General features: G+C 40.4%; 1 protein-coding gene across 3 annotated transcripts in view; it reads left to right on the top strand.

Annotated features, from left to right (window-relative positions):
- Positions 1–18,033, top strand: part of ZBTB40 (zinc finger and BTB domain containing 40) — an 83,171-nt gene that overhangs the window by 42,990 nt on the left and 22,148 nt on the right. For all 3 annotated transcript variants that reach the window (XM_081226052.1, XM_081226053.1, XM_081226054.1), the window contains 6 exons: positions 9,459–9,651; positions 10,253–10,410; positions 14,026–14,218; positions 15,957–16,093; positions 16,500–16,701; positions 17,061–17,194. In XM_081226052.1, the coding sequence (XP_081082178.1) occupies positions 9,459–9,651; positions 10,253–10,410; positions 14,026–14,218; positions 15,957–16,093; positions 16,500–16,701; positions 17,061–17,194 (1,017 nt within the window). The remainder of the gene's footprint in view (positions 1–9,458; positions 9,652–10,252; positions 10,411–14,025; positions 14,219–15,956; positions 16,094–16,499; positions 16,702–17,060; positions 17,195–18,033) is intronic.

Here is an 18,033-nt window from a genome sequence, read left to right as displayed (position 1 = left end):
CTTGATTACTGTAGCTTTGTAGTATAGTCTGAAGTCAGGGAGCCTGATTCTTCCAGCTCCGTTTTTCTTTCTCAAGGTTGCTATGGCTATTTCAGGTCTTTTGTGTTTCCATACAAATTGTGAAATTTTTTGTTCTAGTTCTATGAAAAATGCCATTGGTAGTTTGATAGGGATTGCATTGGATTTGTAGATTGCTTTGGATAGTAGAATCATTTTCACAATGTTGATTCTTCCAATCCAAGAATATGGTATATCTCTCCATCTGTTTGTATCATCTTTAATTTCTTTCATCAGTGTCTTATAGTTATAGGTCTTTTGTCTCCTTAGGTAGATTTATTCCTAGGTATTTTATTCTTTTTGTTGCAGTGGTAAATGGGAGTGTTTCCTTAATTTCTCTTTCAGATTTTTCATCATTAGTGTATAGGAATGCAAGAGATTTCTGTGCACTAATTTTGTATCCTGCTTCTTTACCAAATTCATTGATTAGCTCTAGTAGTTTTCTGGTAGCATCTTTAGGATTCTCTATGTATAGTATCATGTCTTCTGCGAACAGTGAAAGCTTTACTTCTTCTTTTCCAGTTTGGATTCCTTTTATTTCTTTTTCTTCTCTGATTGCTGTGGCTAAAACTGCCAAAACTATGTTGAATAATAGTGGTGAGAATGGATAACATTGTCTTGTTCCTGATCTTCGTGGAAATGATTTCAGGTTTTCATCATTGAGAACAATGCTGGCTGTGGGTTTCTCATATATGGCCTTTATTATGTTGATGTAATTTCCCTCTATGCCTACTTTCTGGAGGGTTTTTTATCATAAATGGGTGTTGAATTTTGTCGAAAGCCTTTTTGGCATCTTTTGAGATGATCGTATGATTTTTGTCCTTCAGTTTATTAATATGGCTTATGACATTGATTGATTTGCATATATTGAAGAATCCTTGCATTCCTTAGATAAACCCCGCTTGGTCATGGTGTATGATCCTTTTAATGTGCTGTTGGATTCTGTTTGCTAGTATTTTGTTGAGGATTTTTGCATCTATGTTCATCAGTGATATTAGCCTATAATTTTCTTTTTTTGTGACATCTTTGTCTGGTTTTGGTATGAGGGTGATGGTGCCCTCGTAGAATGAGTTTGGGAGTGTTCCTCACTCTGCTCTATTTTGGAAGAGTTTGAGAAGGATAGGTGTCAGCTCTACTCTAAATGTTTGATAGAATTCACCTGTGAAGCCATCTGGTCCTGGGCTTTTGTTTGTTGGAAGATTTTTAATCACAGTTTCAATTTCAGTGCTTGTGATTGGTCTGTTTATATTTTCTGTTTCTTCCTGGTTCAGTCTCGGAAGGTTGTGCTTTTCTAAGAATTTGTCCGTTTCTTCCAGGTTGTCCATTTTATCGGCATAGAGTTGCTTGTAGTAATCTCTCATGATCCTTTGTATTTCTGCAGTGTCAGTTGTTATTTCTCCTTTTTCATTTCTAATTCTGTTGATTTGAGACTTCTCCCTTTTTTTCTTGATGAGTCTGGCTAATGGTTTATCAATTTTGTTTATCTTCTCAAAGAACCAGCTTTTAGTTTTATTGATCTTTGCTATCATTTCCTTCATTTCTTTTTCATTTATTTCTGATCTGATCTTTATGATTTCTTTCCTTCTGCTAACTTTGGGGTTTTTTTGTTCTTCTTTCTCTAATTGCTTTAGGTGTAAGGTTAGGTTGTTTATTTGAGATGTTTCTTGTTTCTTGAGGTAGGGTTGTATTGCTATAAATTCCCTCTTAGAACTCCTTTTGCTGCATCCCATAGGTTTTGGGCCATCATGTTTTCATTGTCATTTGTCTCTAGGTACTTTTTGATTTCCTCTTTGATTTCTTCAGTGATCTCTTGGTTATTTAGCAGTGTACTGTTTAGCCTCCATGTGTTTGTATTTTTTACAGATTTTCCCCTGTAATTGGTATCTAGTCTCATAGAGTTGTGGTCGGAAAAGATACTTGATACGATTCAATTTTCTTAATTTTACCAAGGCTTGATTTGTGACCCCAGATATGATCTATCCTGGAGAATGTTCCATGAGCACTTGAGAAGAAAGTGTATTCTGTTGTTTTTGGCTGAAATGTCCTATAAATATCAATTAAGTCCCTCTTGTTGAATGTGTCATTTAAAGCTTGTGTTTCCTTATTTTCGTTTTGGATGATCTGTCCATTGGTGAAAGTGGGGTGTTACTATTATTGTGTTACTGTTGATTTCCCCTTTTACGGCTGTTAGCATTTGCCTTATGTATTGAGGTGATCCTATGTTGGGTGCATAAATATTTACAATTGTTGTATCTTCATCTTGGATTGATCCCTTGATCATTATGTGTGTCCTCCTTTGTCTCTTGTAATGGTCTTTGTTTTAAAGTCTATTTTGTCTGATAAGAGGATTGCTACTCCAGCTTTATTTTGGTTTCCATTTGCATGGAATCTCCTTTTCCATCCCCTCACTTTCAGTCTGTATGTGTCTCTAGGTCTGAAGTGCGTCTCTTGTAGACAACGTATGTACAGGTCTTGTTTTTGTATCCATTCAGCCAGTCTGTGTCTTTTGGTGGGAGCATTGAATCCATTTACATTTAAGGTAATTATTGATATGTATGTTCCTATTACCATTTTCTTAAATGTTTTGGGTTTGTTATTGTAGGTCTTTTCCTTCTCTTGTGTTTCCTGCCTAGAGAAGTTCCTTAAGCATTTGTTGTAAAGCTGGTTTGGTGGTGCTGAACTCTCTCAGCTTTTGCTTGTCTGCAAAGGTTTTAATTTCTCCATCGAATCTGAATGAGATCCTTGCTGGGTAGAGTAATCTTGGTTGTAGTTTTTCCCTTTCATCACTTTAAATATGTCTTGCCACTCCCTTCTGGCTTGCAGAGTTTCTGCTGAAAGGTCAGCTGTTAACCTTATGGGGATTTCCTTGTATGCTATTTGTTGTTTTTCCCTTGCTGCTTTTAATATTTTTTCTTTGTATTTAATTTTTAATAGTTTGATGAATATGTGTCTTGGCGTGTTTCTCCTTGGATTTATCCTGTATGGGACTCTCTGTGCTTCCTGGACTTGATTGACTATTTCCTTTCCCATATGGGAAGTTTTCAACTATAATCTTGTCAAATATTTTCTCGTCCCTTTCTTTTTCTCTTCTTCTTCTGTGACCCCTATAATTCGAATGTTGGTGCATTTAATGTTGCCCCAGAGGTCTCTGAGACTGTCCTCAATTCTTTTCATTCTTTTTTCTTTATTCTGCTCTGTGGTAGTTATTTCCACTATTTTATCTTCCATGTCACTTATCTGTTCTTCTGCCTCAGTTATTCTGCTATTGATCCCTTCTAGAGAATTTTTAATTTCATTTATTGTGTTGTTCATCATTGCTTTATGCTCTTTAGTTCTTCTAGGTCCTTGTTAAACGTTTCTTCTATTTTCTCCATTGTATTTCCAAGATTTTGGATCATCTTTACTATCGTTACTCTGAATTCTTCTTCAGGTAGACTGCCTATTTCCTCTTCATTTGTTTGGTCTGGTGGTTTTTTACCTTGCTCCTTCATCTGCTGCGTGTTTCTCTGTCTTCTCATTTTGCTTAACTTACTCTGTTTGGGGTCTCCTTTTTGCAGGCTGCAGGTTCGTAGTTCCCGTTGTTTTTGGTGTCTGCCCCCAGTGGCTAAGGTTGGTTCAGTGGGTTGTGTAGGCTTCCTGGTGGAGGGGACTAGTGCCTGTGTTCTGGTGGGTGAAACTGGATCTTTCTGGTGGGCAGGACCATGTCCGGTGGTGTGTTTTGGGGTGTCTGTGACCGTATTATGATTTTAGGCAGCCTCTCTGCTAATGGGTGGGGTTGTGTTCCTGTCTTGCTAGTTGTTTGGCATAGGGTTTCCAGCACTGTAGCTTGCTGGTCATTGAGTGGAGCTGAGTCTTAGCGTTGAGATGGAGATCTCTGGGGGAGCTTTTGCCATTGCTATTACATGGGGCTGGGAGGTCTCTGGTGGACCAATATCCTGAACTCAGCTCTCCCACCTAAGAGGCTCAGGCCTGACACCCGGCTGGAGTACCAAGGCCCTGTCAGCCACATGGCTCAGAAGAAAAGAGAGAAAAAAAAGAAAAAAAGAAAAAAAGAATAAAATAAAGTGATTAAAATTTTAAAAATATTATTAAAAATTAAAAGTCATTAAAAAAATCATTTTTAGACTCAGTGAGTCTTGAAACTCCTTTTTCACTTAATGCCTTATAATATCCTAGTGCTGTGGTCACTTACTCTGACATGAGACGGTTTGCTGTTGATGTTTAAGCTTAATTTGCAAGTCATGCTTTCAAATAGGTACCGTTACCCTTGGAAGTAGCTTCCTGAACTGCAGGTGTGGTGTCTCGTACAAAGCCATCAGTCTCTAGAACAGCAGTTCAGTATATATAAAAATGATGCACTTGTTAAAATGGTGGATTTGTTAAAATATACACCTCCAGACCGCATTTCCAGAGTCTGATTCTTACGTTGTGGTAGAGCTTGGGAATCTCCATCTGTAACAAGTTCCCCATGGACTGCTTTTTTGGTATCTCTAGACTACATTTTTTTTTTTCTCGTGGTATGTGGGCCTCTCACTGTTGTGGCCTCTCCCGTTGCGGAGCATAGGCTCCAGACGCGCAGGCTCAGCAGCCGTGGCTCACGGGCCCAGTCGCTCCGCGGCATGTGGGATCTTCCCGGACCGGGGCACACCGGGGCACGAACCCGTGTCCCCTGCATCATCAGGTGGACTCTCAACCACTGCGCCACCAGGGAAGCCCTAGACTACATTTTGAGAAGCATTGCTGGAGAAGTTAATGGCTTAATAAAATTCTTAATGTATGATGGCAGATGTCACAGTGTCTATGCTGACAGATCTCAGTGTTTTGAGTAGCTGCTGAATACCCATTTCCCAAGTGTTATTCTTTGTTTTCTCCTTGATTCAGCAAATATTTACTGAGAAACTGGTATGTGCCAGGCATTGAGCTGGTTGCTAGGAAAATAAACATAAATAAGACTGGACCCCTATCCTTATAGAATGTCTTGACAGCAAAGAAATCCTGCCACGTATGTAATTTTTGGGGAAGTATATACAGAAGTCACCCAACTACAGGAATCCCCAAAAGACTTCAGTGTCAAATGTATTTATTAGAACTGTTCACTTGGAACATCATTCTGCATTTCAGCTACAGTTGTAAAGGTTGTTTGGGGGTTTTGTTTGTCACTGTTCTGTTTATACATCTTTAGCTCCCAGAGAGCTTTGAATGTTTTTTGTTGTTGTTGGCTGTTATTTGGGTCATCATCATAAATTAAAAAGATGGCTCAACGTTAACTATAATCTACACTTAGGTGTGTAATTTTGAGGCCTGTTAAGGCTTGTGAGTCATGTTCTGACTGAGATGGACTGGCCTGTTCCTTTTCTTAAAAACAGATATGAAGTATGTACCTGGCCTGGATTGCGTTAAGGGAGGACATCATGAACCAGTGTCCTGATTATTTTCTTTCCTGAGATAAATGATGAAAGGTGGCAAAGCCATTCCCTGAGCAGTGATTGCAGCAATAGGAGAAGAACCTGGGCAGCTTGAATTGCGTGAAACCAAAACTGATTAAGGAGAAGTCTCCTGGGTGCCGGGATGGGAAAGTGGCTTCCCCTTGTCTTTATCTCAGTGTAGTATCTCTTCCATTAGAAAAAGCTGATACCGACCTAAGAGGCTTCTCTGGCTGAGCTGAGTAAAAACCTGTATTTAAAGGCAAACTTATACTTTTTTTCACCTTTTATGCTAGAACTTTTCATTGTCTACTTGCTTTATTCCTAGCCGTGTCCCTGCTTTTAATTAATTGTGTAGATAGCAAGGTGAGTGTTTGACTAGAGTAAGGAGATAACTTTTTCTACTATTGATTTCCTTGCTGTTTGATCCACTTTTCACCTAAAGTTCTAGAAAGACTCCCAAAGCTGAAGACCTGGTAGCATCCTTTTTTCCTTCAACTTTGTTTCAAAGGCAGACAACAGTGAAGGCTCTTACGTGAATCTGATGTTTTTCATCTGTGTTACTACTTCAGAGGTTTGTCAAGATCTGTAGGTCTGTGTTTTGTGGACTGTGTTTACTGACACAGTATAAGGTAACCTTCTTGAGAAGTGAGTGGATAGGGTTCACTTTACAGGTCTATGAGAGATGAACTTAAGTTGTTTTTTTCAGATCTCCTCTCTGCTAATTATTAAACTAAGATTTGCAGCTATAGCTAGAAGGGCTAGTGGTCTTATGGGAAGGGAATTTCATTGTTAAACAAACATTTATTAAGTACCTATTTTATACCAGTCTCTTCACTAATCAGTGAGACCAGGAGGAATGGTACAGATTGTCTAAATGCTACCCAGTGTTCAAGTGATGTTGATTCTAGTAAGTCCAATAAAATCCAGTGAAATGGATTTGGTTACACTCAAAGTTTGGGAGATGGAACTGGGTGAAAGGCGTGCCAGGTCATTGGAATGAGTTCAGTGTTTCATCCGGGTATTCTGCTCACTAGCCATGCAAACTTGGGCAAGTTACTTCAGCTCTCTGACTCTCCTTTAAGTAGTCGTAGTAATGCCTCCAGGATCTGATGTAAGGAGTAAAGTAGATGGCAAGTATGCACGGTATCTGGGATGGTATTGAGCTATTGTGGTCTGTCTCATTATTACCATTGCCTGGCCCTCAGCATTCAGGAAGGCATGAGCAAACAAGAATATAGTGTAACAAAGACAAATCCAAAGGCGGCAGTAGGCATATGGTTGGGAAAATAAGTAAATTCAATTAAAAGATCTGAGTGTAAGGGAAAGATTAAATGGTTTTTTCACATATAACAGAGGGAAAGAAAACTGTCCCATCTTTAAACATATTGACCTATATTTCACTCATAGATAAAAGTACTTTGAGTACTTCTGTGACCATGAATTGATACAAATTTATTGAAGTACCTTTAACTCTAAGAATCAAAGGAGTTCCAAATGTCTGGTTAAAGAATAAAACTCTGTTTTTGTCCATTTCTTAGAGTTCTGTTACGTGATAGCAATCAGTGAATTCCAGCCTGTTGCAATATGTGACACCCTTCTGTTTAGTCAGATCCCCTATTTCAGAAAAGGGCTCACTCCACTGTGGAGCCCCAGGCAGCTTAGGGGGCTGGTGGAGTAAGCTACAGCACTGGCTCTGGTACAGGTCCCCAGTAGGTACTGGAAGAAAGAGCAGAGAGCAGGGCTTTCCAGGCATCTGTCTGCTCCCTCCTGGCCCTTTCATCAACCTACCCCTGCTTCTCTTCCCAGATGGTCACCCTGGTGTCACTGCTGAGCAATGAAGTTAACAAATGTTTTAATTTCACTGCTGAGCAGTTCTGCAGGGGAGGGAACAGCAGAGAGGATAATGAGAAGCGCATCAGATGCCACCATTGATGGAAGCTTCTCTTCCCCACTGGCTCAAACGATTATGCCAGACAAATTGGATACTGAGAAAGGTGGATCTGGGGTATTCGGAGAGCTTCGGGGGGAAGAAAACTGGCCTAGGATAGAATGAGATAGCTGTATGCTGTATCAGTTAAGTGCACAAGAGGGAGGGAGGGAGGATAGAAATGGAAAATAAAGAGGAAAAAACAGGTTTAAAACTAAGGGCGTTAGCAATAGTGGGTCTTTATAAGATACCTATTCCTGTGTTGAACAAATTAGTCTTAAAATTTAGCAGCTTAAAAGAACAAATGTTTATGACCTCACAGTTTCTGTGGGTCAGAAATCCAGGCATAGCTTACCTGAGTCCCTGGCTCAGGGTCCCTCACAGGGCTGTACTCAGGGTGTCAGCCTGCGCTGCAGACATGTCGAGGCTCAGCTGGTGAGTGTCTCTTTCTAAGCTCACTCACTGACTGTTGACCCGGGATGTGAGTTCCTTGCCACATGGGCCTCTCTATAGGGTACCTCTCAACATGGCACCTTGCATCCCATAGAGGAAAGACACTGAGGGAGTCCACACATGGGCAAGATGGAAGTCACAGTAACCTAGCCTCACAAATGGTGTCCCATTACTTTTACCATATTCTTTTCCTTAGAAGCAAGTCATTAGGTTCAGCTCAAGGGCATGAAAACCTGGAGGCATACTGGGAACCTGAGGCTGCCTACCTCAGGTCCCTACTGCTGTCAGGGAAGAGGCATTCTAAAGAGATTTTAGGCCAACTAATAAAAGCAAGAAAGGATGAATAAATGTGACCAAAGAGAATTAAGCATTCAACTTACATTTTTATCTCATTTGTTTATTATTTTTAAAATAGAGACAAAATGAGTTTATCTTATGTTCATGGAAGTTACTTATTCCAGTAAAAACTTAATAAGGATTATTAAATTGTGTTTTATCTACGTCTACTTTTGGAGATGACCAAAATTCATAGGAACCTTTTTTTTAAGTTTAACTTAGCTCTCTGATCAGGAAACAAGCTAGAACAAACTCAAGAAACACAAAGTCTAACTCATTTATAATTCTGTTTATTTGGGAGGAGAGAAGAAGATAAAGTCCCTCTAAACAACAATTTTAAACATATAATTACTGTCAGAATATATAATAACTGTCTAGGTGAACTTTGCCAGTGTACATATTCAAGAGATGCTTTTGTGTTGTGTATGTGGCTGTGTGTGCATGTGTGTGCCTAGAAAACCTTTTTGCTCTCTAAAGACTCTCATGAGAAAACTATTTTCTTTTATAGTATTGACACTAAAAAACATCAGAGGTAAGTTGTGGTTTTGCCAAGTAGAAATATGAAGATTAGACATAAGACTGTACTCATGAAATTAAGTTTCGATTACCAGATTTTTCCTTATTGCTGAAATAGAAATATTAATTCTGCCTTCCAGTTGGCATCCCTCCCATTTGTGTGAGAGATGCTCTGTCAGACCGAAGAAAGGAATGCTAATGTTGTTTTATTTTACCCCTGGAGTTGTTGATATTTTAATGCTCTAGGTTTTGAAAAGTCATGAAGGGAGTTGGGTTTTAGGCATATGGTGCTGAGACCCCTGGAGGATAAGGCACATCTAACAGACACTGTGGCTCTGGATTGAGACAGAGTTCAGGATTAGTGCACTGGTTTTCAGGGTTGTCTTCATAAAGGTGATAGTTACAGCTATATGTGTGAGAGCTTTTCAGAAGGAGAGTATATAAAGTGAGAAAAAATAAAGAGTTGAAATCAGTCTTAGGTACTGCTTTTGCTTATGGATTTGGAAGAAGAGCCAGTGAGGAAGGCAGAAAAAGAGTGGTCAGAAAGGTGAGTTCTTACCCAAACTGCTTCGGTGTCAAGAAGTCAGAGGAGAATTGTGCTGCAGAGGTGACAGTGCCGTCAAATGCCAGAGAAAGGTCAAGTAGGTGGGGATCAAACTGTTGAGGGCCCACTTGCCAAATCCAAGGAGCATGGAGTTCTTTTGGCTGGCTAATCTGTCTTTCTGGGCACTTGTGTTCTACAGACCGTAATGGGATGTCTTGTGGGTGAAGAAGGACAGTCAGCATTCCAGAGAATCCTGGATAAAGTAAGAAGTTCAAGCCTGGATGTTCAGACTGTCGTGTCCCTTTTGAGGCTGTTCCAAGATTCTAATCCTGCGGTAAAGACAGCACTGTTAGACAGACAGCCAGAGGCTGTAGAAGCAGTGCAGCCAAAAGGTACGAGAAACCCTATCCACCTGAGTGACTGAATTTTATTCTGGGAAGATGCTGTAAAGCTTGCTCCAGTGATACATTTCTTCAATGGCTTAGTTATTGTTAAAGTGATTTTCACATAAATTCCACCTGTAGTGCCAGAGACTGCATGTTAATATATACAAACTGATTTTGAGTCTTCATTTCTACCCCCTAGTTAACTAATCTGACACCTTTTAGTTGGAGAACACCATCAGTGTTCTCCTGCCCTGCAGAAAGCCACACATCCAAATCAGTGTTTTGGGTGCCCACCGTGAACTGGTTTGCTGACAGCACTTAAAGGCTGAAGTTTCTCTCATTTGGGTTAGACACAAAGCAGTGGCCTTGCCAACCAGAGGTTAACCTCTGGCTGGCTCTACAGCTTTGTGTTTCAACAGATACATGAAACATTTTTCCTTTCATAGAGTTTAAACAGAATAATAAAGTATTTTCCTCTCCAAAAAGAGATTCTGCATTTGGGTGCTCAGAATTGGCTGAGAATCACTTTACTATTCTGTTAGATCTCTCTTGACAAACCATGCTGTCATTTTCTTCAAACTGACGAGCTTCTCTCATTCGTCTCTAGCTCTTTCTCCCCCAGGGAGCACAGAGGAGGGAAAGACCTTGTCTGTTCTGTTACTGGAACACAAAGAGGACCTGATCCGGTGTGTAACACAGCTGAGACCTATTTTGGAGTTCCTGGAAACAGGCGAGGAGGAATTCCTGACTGGCTCTGAGAAAAGGGTAACCGTCGAGTATCTCTTCCTCCTTTCTGCAGCACTTTGTTTTAAACCTCTTTTGTGACACAGAGCACTTTTTACCTTGCAGTATTTCTTCACATACTACATAGTAAGCACCTTGAAGCTCAGGTTCATGCTTCATACCTCCGTGTATCCCCTGCACCAGCTTGCTGAGTGCCTTGCATACTGTAGTCAGACATTACATCTTTAGATGCATGGATGGATGGCTATTCCTGCTCTGACTCCATGGGATTTTGATATAAAACATTTGCCCCAAGAGTTAAAGTGTTTAGGCACATTTCTAATTGTTATGACACTTTTTACAGAAATGATACACTGTTCATCTTTAGAAAATTGGGAAAACAAGCAGAAAGAAAAAAGTCCAAATCTTCCACCATCTCACCACCCAGAAATGATCACTACTAACATTTTGGAACATGTGCTCCCACTTTTTCTCGTTTGAATCATCCTGGGATGGGATTATCATATAGCTTTGTAACTTTATTTTTTAATTGAATATATTGTGAATATATTTCCATACCTACATACGGATTTTGGTAGCTGCATTGTATTGTCTAATGGATATACCATAATTCATTAATTATTTTGGGGCATTTGTTTCTTAGTTATTGCTACTTAGTGTTTTGCTATTATAAATAATGTTACAGGGGAACATTTTACACACAAATCGTTGCATACTTCTCAGATTATTTTCTCAGGATAATTTCTAAGAAGTGAGATTTTGGAATAGAAAGTAAAATTTTTCAAATGTTTGATATATATTGCCAAATTGCCCTTCAGGAAGGTTGTACCAATTTACACTCCCACCAGCCAGCTGCTAAAATCCTCATAAAACTGCTGGCATGACTTCTCAGGTCAAGTAGATAACTGTATTTGTTGGTGTTATTGATTTCAACTTTGTGCTAAAAATATTTTTATATCTGGAAGGAAGGAACAGGGACAGAGAACTTTTGTGGTATCAAACTGTGGGAAGCGGCTTAAACGTTCAGGAGAGAAAATGTTTAGAAACCACTGGTGTGATGGCTGAGTACTGGATTGATAGTGAGGACTGGATCCTAGATTTTCTTCTTCTCGATCTTATATTGCTCTTTTTTTCATATAAAATGGGAAAACCTTTAATCTCAAAATTATATTTTGCAAATTATGTTTTTAAAAGTTTAACTCCTTTGCACTTCTTGAGAAAGATAATATACGAACAGAGTAAGATTAAACCCCTGTTTTCTCCTTAGACTTCAGATTAAGCTTAATTTCAGGCCCTCAGCTTAAGTAAGTTGCTTATAGCTCTAGAAATATCTCATTCCTTGTTTAGTGATTTCATTCAATTACTCATTCAAACTTTTTCCTTATTAGCTAGATTGAATGTGTCCTTTGAACTGTTTCATTATCTTGATAAAATAGCATTTATAGGTAGAGCCCAAACTCAGCCCCATTCCCTGCAGCCAGGCAGACCATGCTGTCATTTTCTTCTGTCACTTTCAGTTTACTTGACAAAAAGGGCTGAAGCAGAAAAACTTAAATTAGTTGTAAATCACAAAACCACTTCTTAGGATTGGGGTTCCACCAGAGCTTCATTAGGCTACTCTTTCTCATGAAAATTGAAGCAAAATAATAAAGTAGGAGTGTAGAGGTGAATGTTGATCGCATAGGCACAGTGTTTTTACACCATGTGGAACATGCTCTCAGGCCTTTTGGAACTTTTTCTCTCTTATGGAATGATGCTAATCATAGGTACCATGGCCCTTCTGTAAACATACCTTGGGTTCTGGGGATAAATAGGCATTTTTTCACTTCAGGATTGGAAACAGATACAAAAATAGTAATTGCTATAGCTGCCATTTATTTATTGTTTACTGTGTGCCAAGTAGCGTGCTGAGGACCTTTAAAGCATTACTAAATCCTACCCTCGCAGCAACTTTATGAAGTTATGGTTAATACCCTAACTTTAAAGATGAAGAAACAGAAGCTAAGAATGGTAAGCAGTATACCCGAAGGCGCAGCTGCTTGGGGCCAGCACTGGAACCCAGACTTGTAAACAAAGCCCATCTCTTAACCACTGTGCATCCTGCTTCCTAATGATATCAATAACCACTATCATTTATTAACAGTCACATATGTCCTAGGAGTTATGTCGGCTCTACAAATGGCAACTTCATTTTAGAGAACTGTCATACTGACAGTGCAAGAGCTGGTATTGTTATCTTCTTTTGCAGATGAGAAGAATAAGGTTTAAAGACTTCAATAACTTGCCCAAGGTCACACAGGCCATACATTTTAGAACTGGGTTTCAAACTAGGCCTGTCTGGCTTTAAAGTTCATACCGACTCTTTACAGTATCTGGCTGCCTCGTTTTGTATCAGGTTATTGTTTATGAGCTAAGAGATAGCACAGAAATCAGTACGGTTTTTAGATACAAGCCCTTAAGTTTTAAATTATGGCTCATTTAATAGAAATCTAATATATATCAGACCTTAAACAAAGAGAAAGACTATATTCTGTATGGACAAGGTATGTGACAACTTAATTTATAATATACACATGCCTTTCATATATGTAATATAGGTATTTCTTTTACGTATATAAAACCAATTTGGTTTTATAGCTAAATGTATTATTTTAAAACAGAAGTAATTTGATAATAGCGTCCTCTGGCATGCTACCGTAACCATCTGCTTGACTCTTTCTCCGGAGAGCTGGCATTTTCCCAAAGGAAAGTTCAAAATTCAGTTACTGTGAACCTGTAGATTACATGTATTGAAATAATCCCCTGCATTATCCACAAGAGCCGAGTTATACATATTTAGTTGCAGTCCATTAAGGCTAGTTCTATTGTAATTGGAAAATATCTTTAAAATAACTGTCAGGTGTTTGATTTTTCAGCCTTTTGCTGGAGGCCTGTGCCCTCTTGACTCAGAAAACCCTCTAGCATACCAGGGAAGAACAAGCAGGTAGAACTGTGGGATGATGACTGGAGCTGGTGCATGTGGCCACTGGGAAGGAGAGGGCTAGATAATGAGGAATCCGCTAGAAAAATGATCCTGAAGTGCACTTTAAATCTGTTATTTTGGAGGCCACAGACAAATGTATGAAGTATCTGGGTATTCAAATTGCAATGCAAATAAAGTAAAAGGAAGTAAAGTAATAGAATTGCTCTGAACTTGCAGCCTCTGCCACTGTCATGTACTTTACTGAACAGAGATGAAAAACACTGTAACTGTATTTATTAGTTGCCAGTCAGTGTTGCAATCTTAGTGTCTGAACAAACTCAGTCTAAAACTTAGATGTAAGCTGCTTGCTCTATCATATAGGCCTAGCGTTAGAATATTTTCACAAAATGCAAACTGTCAGAGGCAAAGAATATGCACAGACCCGCAATTGAGAAAGAAAGATTTTCATGGAGCTGTTTGTTTGGAGAATGTTTTGGATTTTTATTGAAACAGAATAAGGAACAGACTATGACAAAACTAGCGCTAGAGACAAGCAGAAGAGGACCTGGAGTCGGGGCGGCTTGTAATGCTGTCTTGCTGGTCTTTCCAGTGGTGTGTCAAATGCATTTAGAATTTCCAGTAACTGGTGTCGGGTTGATTGCTTGCCACTGCAGGTGATTCTGAATTGCTGTGAGGGTGGAACACCCAAGGAGGCAATAGAAAATTTGTTGCACAGAATGGCTGAAGAGAAGACCCTGAGTGCTGAGAGTTTGGTAAAACTCCTTCAGGCTATGAAGATGACGTTCCCAAACTTGGGCCTTCTGCTGGAGAATTTGCAGAAATTAGCTGCTTTGCCGAGCACCACAGGTATTAGTTAATTATTGACTCTCTGGACTGGAACCACTCCTACAGAAAATTATAGCTTAAAACACCCTTTTGGCTCCTTGCTGGGGAGATAAGACAATGTTAAGAAAGGCCATTGTGAAAGAGAAACTAGCTGTCACAAATCAGTGATTCTCGATATCTCTGGAGTTAGGATCGGAAATCTAAGAATTTCTTCTCCATTAAGCTCCCCCGTGATGTTCCCGTGGTTCAGGGTCTAAAAGTGTGGCTTTCCCGGGGCTGTCACGTGCCACCTGTGAACGCCTGTGGAGCAGATGGACGCACAGCGCTCACACGTGTGAGCAGCAGGAACTCAGGTCCTGACGTCCCCACTCCCACTGGAGTGCTGTTCGGTCCCAGCAGTGCCCAGAATTAACCACCTCTCGTGTCCAGCCAGTTTGGGACTATCCCTTAGAAAAACAACCCAACTCTAGCCAATCATCCCCCATCCCAGGACGTTTGAGAATGAAGTGGTTTTCAGAAGAAGCCTATTTGGGAAATGAGAGAACTTTCTAACTAGCTTGTAAGAATAATATGTACTTATACAAACTTGAACAGTTTAAAAAATAAAGAAGAAAACCTCAAATCCCACCACCTGATAATTTCAGTATTAACACATTGACATATTTTATCTATCACGTTATTTTTACAATGTTGAGATACTCTACCATATTTTACCATTTCCCCCACTTATCAATATAACAAACATTCTCCTCCACATTTCAGAACACTCCCTAGAATTCTATTTTTTTAGGGCTATGTAGTTTCTATCATAAGTATACTTACGTTGTCTTACTCATGCCCTTGTCTAGGGGCACATGTAGCATAATGGTTAAGACTATCAAGATTACTGGGATTTGCATCCTGACTTCTTTGGTAGCTCTGTGACCCTGAGTAAGTGACTTAACCCTTCTGAACCTCATTGTCTCCTCTGTGAGATGTTGGTAAGAATGGTAACTTCCACCTTCATTTTTGTGGCTACTGTGAGATAATATATGTAAAGATGGAGCACAGTGCTCAGCACATAATACACACTCAGTAAATATTAGTTGTTATCATCACAAGCTTCTCAGTGGCAAATACCTTTGTACACAGATTTTTTTTTTTTACCTTCAGATCATTTCTTAAGGCTAGATTCCCAGAAGTGGGGTTACTGGGCCAGAGAGGAAAATAAATTTTTAAATATCTGCAAAGCTAAGGGGAATGCCTGATAGTTTTGATTTTTCTTTACTTTCAAATAAATATAACCTCTTAAAAGAAAGTAACTAACAGATTGGCTCAGAGGGCATATAAACAGAAGAACAATGGGTCAGCTTTGCTACCGCTGTCCTGACTCGTGCCTGCCTGCCTGTACTTTGGATCGCCGCATGGATCCTTTACCTCAGGCCTGGTGGATAACATCCCTTGAATCTCTACATCTGCACCTCTTACAAGTGCAGCCTTCTAATTACCCCCTGGTTGAGCAATCACTAGTTTCTACCACTGGGCGCTAACTTTCAAAGTGTTGGTGGTTTTGTGACCCTGCAACACTGAGTGATTAAGTGTAGACCAGAGGAGACGTGAGCACACGTGTGAGGCCCCAAGCCACGAGCTGCACTTGTGCTCCAGAGGAGACAGAGCTCCTGTGCTGATCTGTTCTTCTGTCCGCATTTGTAACTCCCCTCAGGTCGTGTAGAAAAGGCCTTAAGGAGGTTTTGTTGTTGTTTTGCTAATATCCTTACAGTCCAAGCAAGCCCTGATGATTATGGGATTGAACTATTGAGGCGGTATAACGAAAACCTCTCAGAGATTTTCACAGACGACCAGATGTTACAAAAAATGATCCCACATGTGAAGAATTTAGCCCCTGGAGAAAGAGAGGTAAGAGAGAGAGGGAGGAAGGGTGGGCAAAATTGAGAGAGAAGAAAAAAGATTAACATATATATTTTTTAATGTATTTCTATTTTATATAAACATGCACACACACAGCCATGTTGAGAAATGCTAAGGGGTCAGCAGAGAAGGAGATAGTAGGTGATTCAGTTTCTAAGGCAGAGTGACAAGAAGGATAGTTGTAACTTCTGCAGTGATAAGGAAAAGCATTCAAAAGGAGGAATGAAGAACCTTCTCGTGTATAAACATCTCTCAGGTTGAAAGAAGTGAAGGCTGTTGAAAAACTCCTCCCCAGAAATACGTTCACTACGACCCAGTGCTCAGACTTGCAGCTCTGCAGCTGGGCCAGTGGCTAGAAAGTCCCTTATGTGTATGTTTGTGCCGCATCTTGAAGGTCATGGAGAAGCTTGTGAAACGTGACTCTGGTTCAGGTGGTTTCAGTTCTTTGATGTCAGCAGTTCTAGAAGAGCAGACTCTCTCTGCAGCAGCCATTTGGCAACTGCTGCTGGTGGCTCAGGAGACAAAGGCCTGCCCATTGAACCTGCTCACGGAGGAGATACGAAGGGAGCCTGGCGCAGACGCTTTCTTCCGGGCAGGTAGGTTGCCTGGCCTGTGTGCTGGCTTTGCCCCCACCAGAGATTATTGTCAGTCTTTGCAGAAAACAGCTCTCTTACGGTAGTCTTCCACATCCTGACCAGTAGAAGTAAGGACTGGCAATTTTGTTCAAGGACATGGGAGTTTGTAAACCTCTCAAAGTAAAATGTGCAGCAATTCTTCTAAGCTTATATTAATTATACTCTGATTACAGTGATGTTTGCCATCTTCTTCACTCCCAACTCCAGGTGGGAGATAGATGAAGTATATTCTCATTATGAAGAACTGAGTTGAGAAAAGATGAAAGGGAAAAATGGTGCTCATAGTTTTACTAATGAGTTTTCAATCCCTCTTTGTTCAGTGATGACCCCAGAAAGTGCTGCCTTCGAAACCATCCTGAGGCATCACAGGTTGATCCTAGAGGCCATCCAGCAAAGGGCTGAACTCAAGTGCTTGGCCTCAGAGGAAGAGCGCCTGGCAGAGACTGTGAAAGAGGTGTGGTGGGGATAACAACACAGTGTTTGGGGGAGTTTTACAGCGTTGATGCCCGGGACTGTCTTCACTCCTAAGGGAGGAACCAGCTCCTTGGAGCACCTGCTGCGGGCAGGCCCAGGCTAAGCAGCACTTGTCATGCTTTTGCTCTTATAATCCTCCCAACTCTGGGTGACAGGTGATACCACCCACATTTTACAGATAAGGGAGCTTGTGCTCTGAGGGGTCAGTGATGTATCTAGGATGTACCAGCTAGTCAGCGAAGCAGCCAGGACTGGAACTCAGGTTCAAGTGACTCAAACCCAGATTTATTCCATTTGTTTAAATCTAGGAAAACTCAAAGGGAACCATGATACTCGTCTCTCACATGTTCTAAGAAGCAACTTTTTTCAGAGGAAGAAAAGTAAAATTGGTCTTATTACATGCTCTATTCTGGCTTCTAGAAAGAGCCAAAATAAACATAGAAAGAACAAAGCTTTTGCCCATATGGGATAACAAATAGTGCCAACTCATTTTCTGTAAGGCTTCTCACAGTGTGGCCAGCATCCCAGAAAAACCAGGTGGGGATTGCAGGGGGAATTCACGGATGTTCATCCCGGGATCATGTGCATCTTGAGTGGGAAAGAATTATAAAGGAACATAAAATTAAACTACAGATTCACCTGTCATGCTTTTTGATCCAAGTAGGCATGGGTGGTGTGTAGAAAGGCTGTCCTAACTCTGTCCACACAGGTGACAGCCCCACCTTGGTCTGACTCTCAGATGGGCAGAAGATGGCACACATTTCTGTGGGGCTTCAGAGGAGAGATTCGTCTGCTAGACTCTCTCCAGCGTGCCTCGCA

The sequence above is a fragment of the Mesoplodon bidens genome (genome assembly GCF_964165515.1).
Source record: "Mesoplodon bidens genome assembly, chromosome: 2".
In the NCBI taxonomy this organism is placed as follows: domain Eukaryota; kingdom Metazoa; phylum Chordata; class Mammalia; order Artiodactyla; family Ziphiidae; genus Mesoplodon; species Mesoplodon bidens.
The sequence above is the reverse complement of the archived record's forward strand: the minus strand, read 5'-3'. Positions and strand labels throughout refer to the sequence as shown.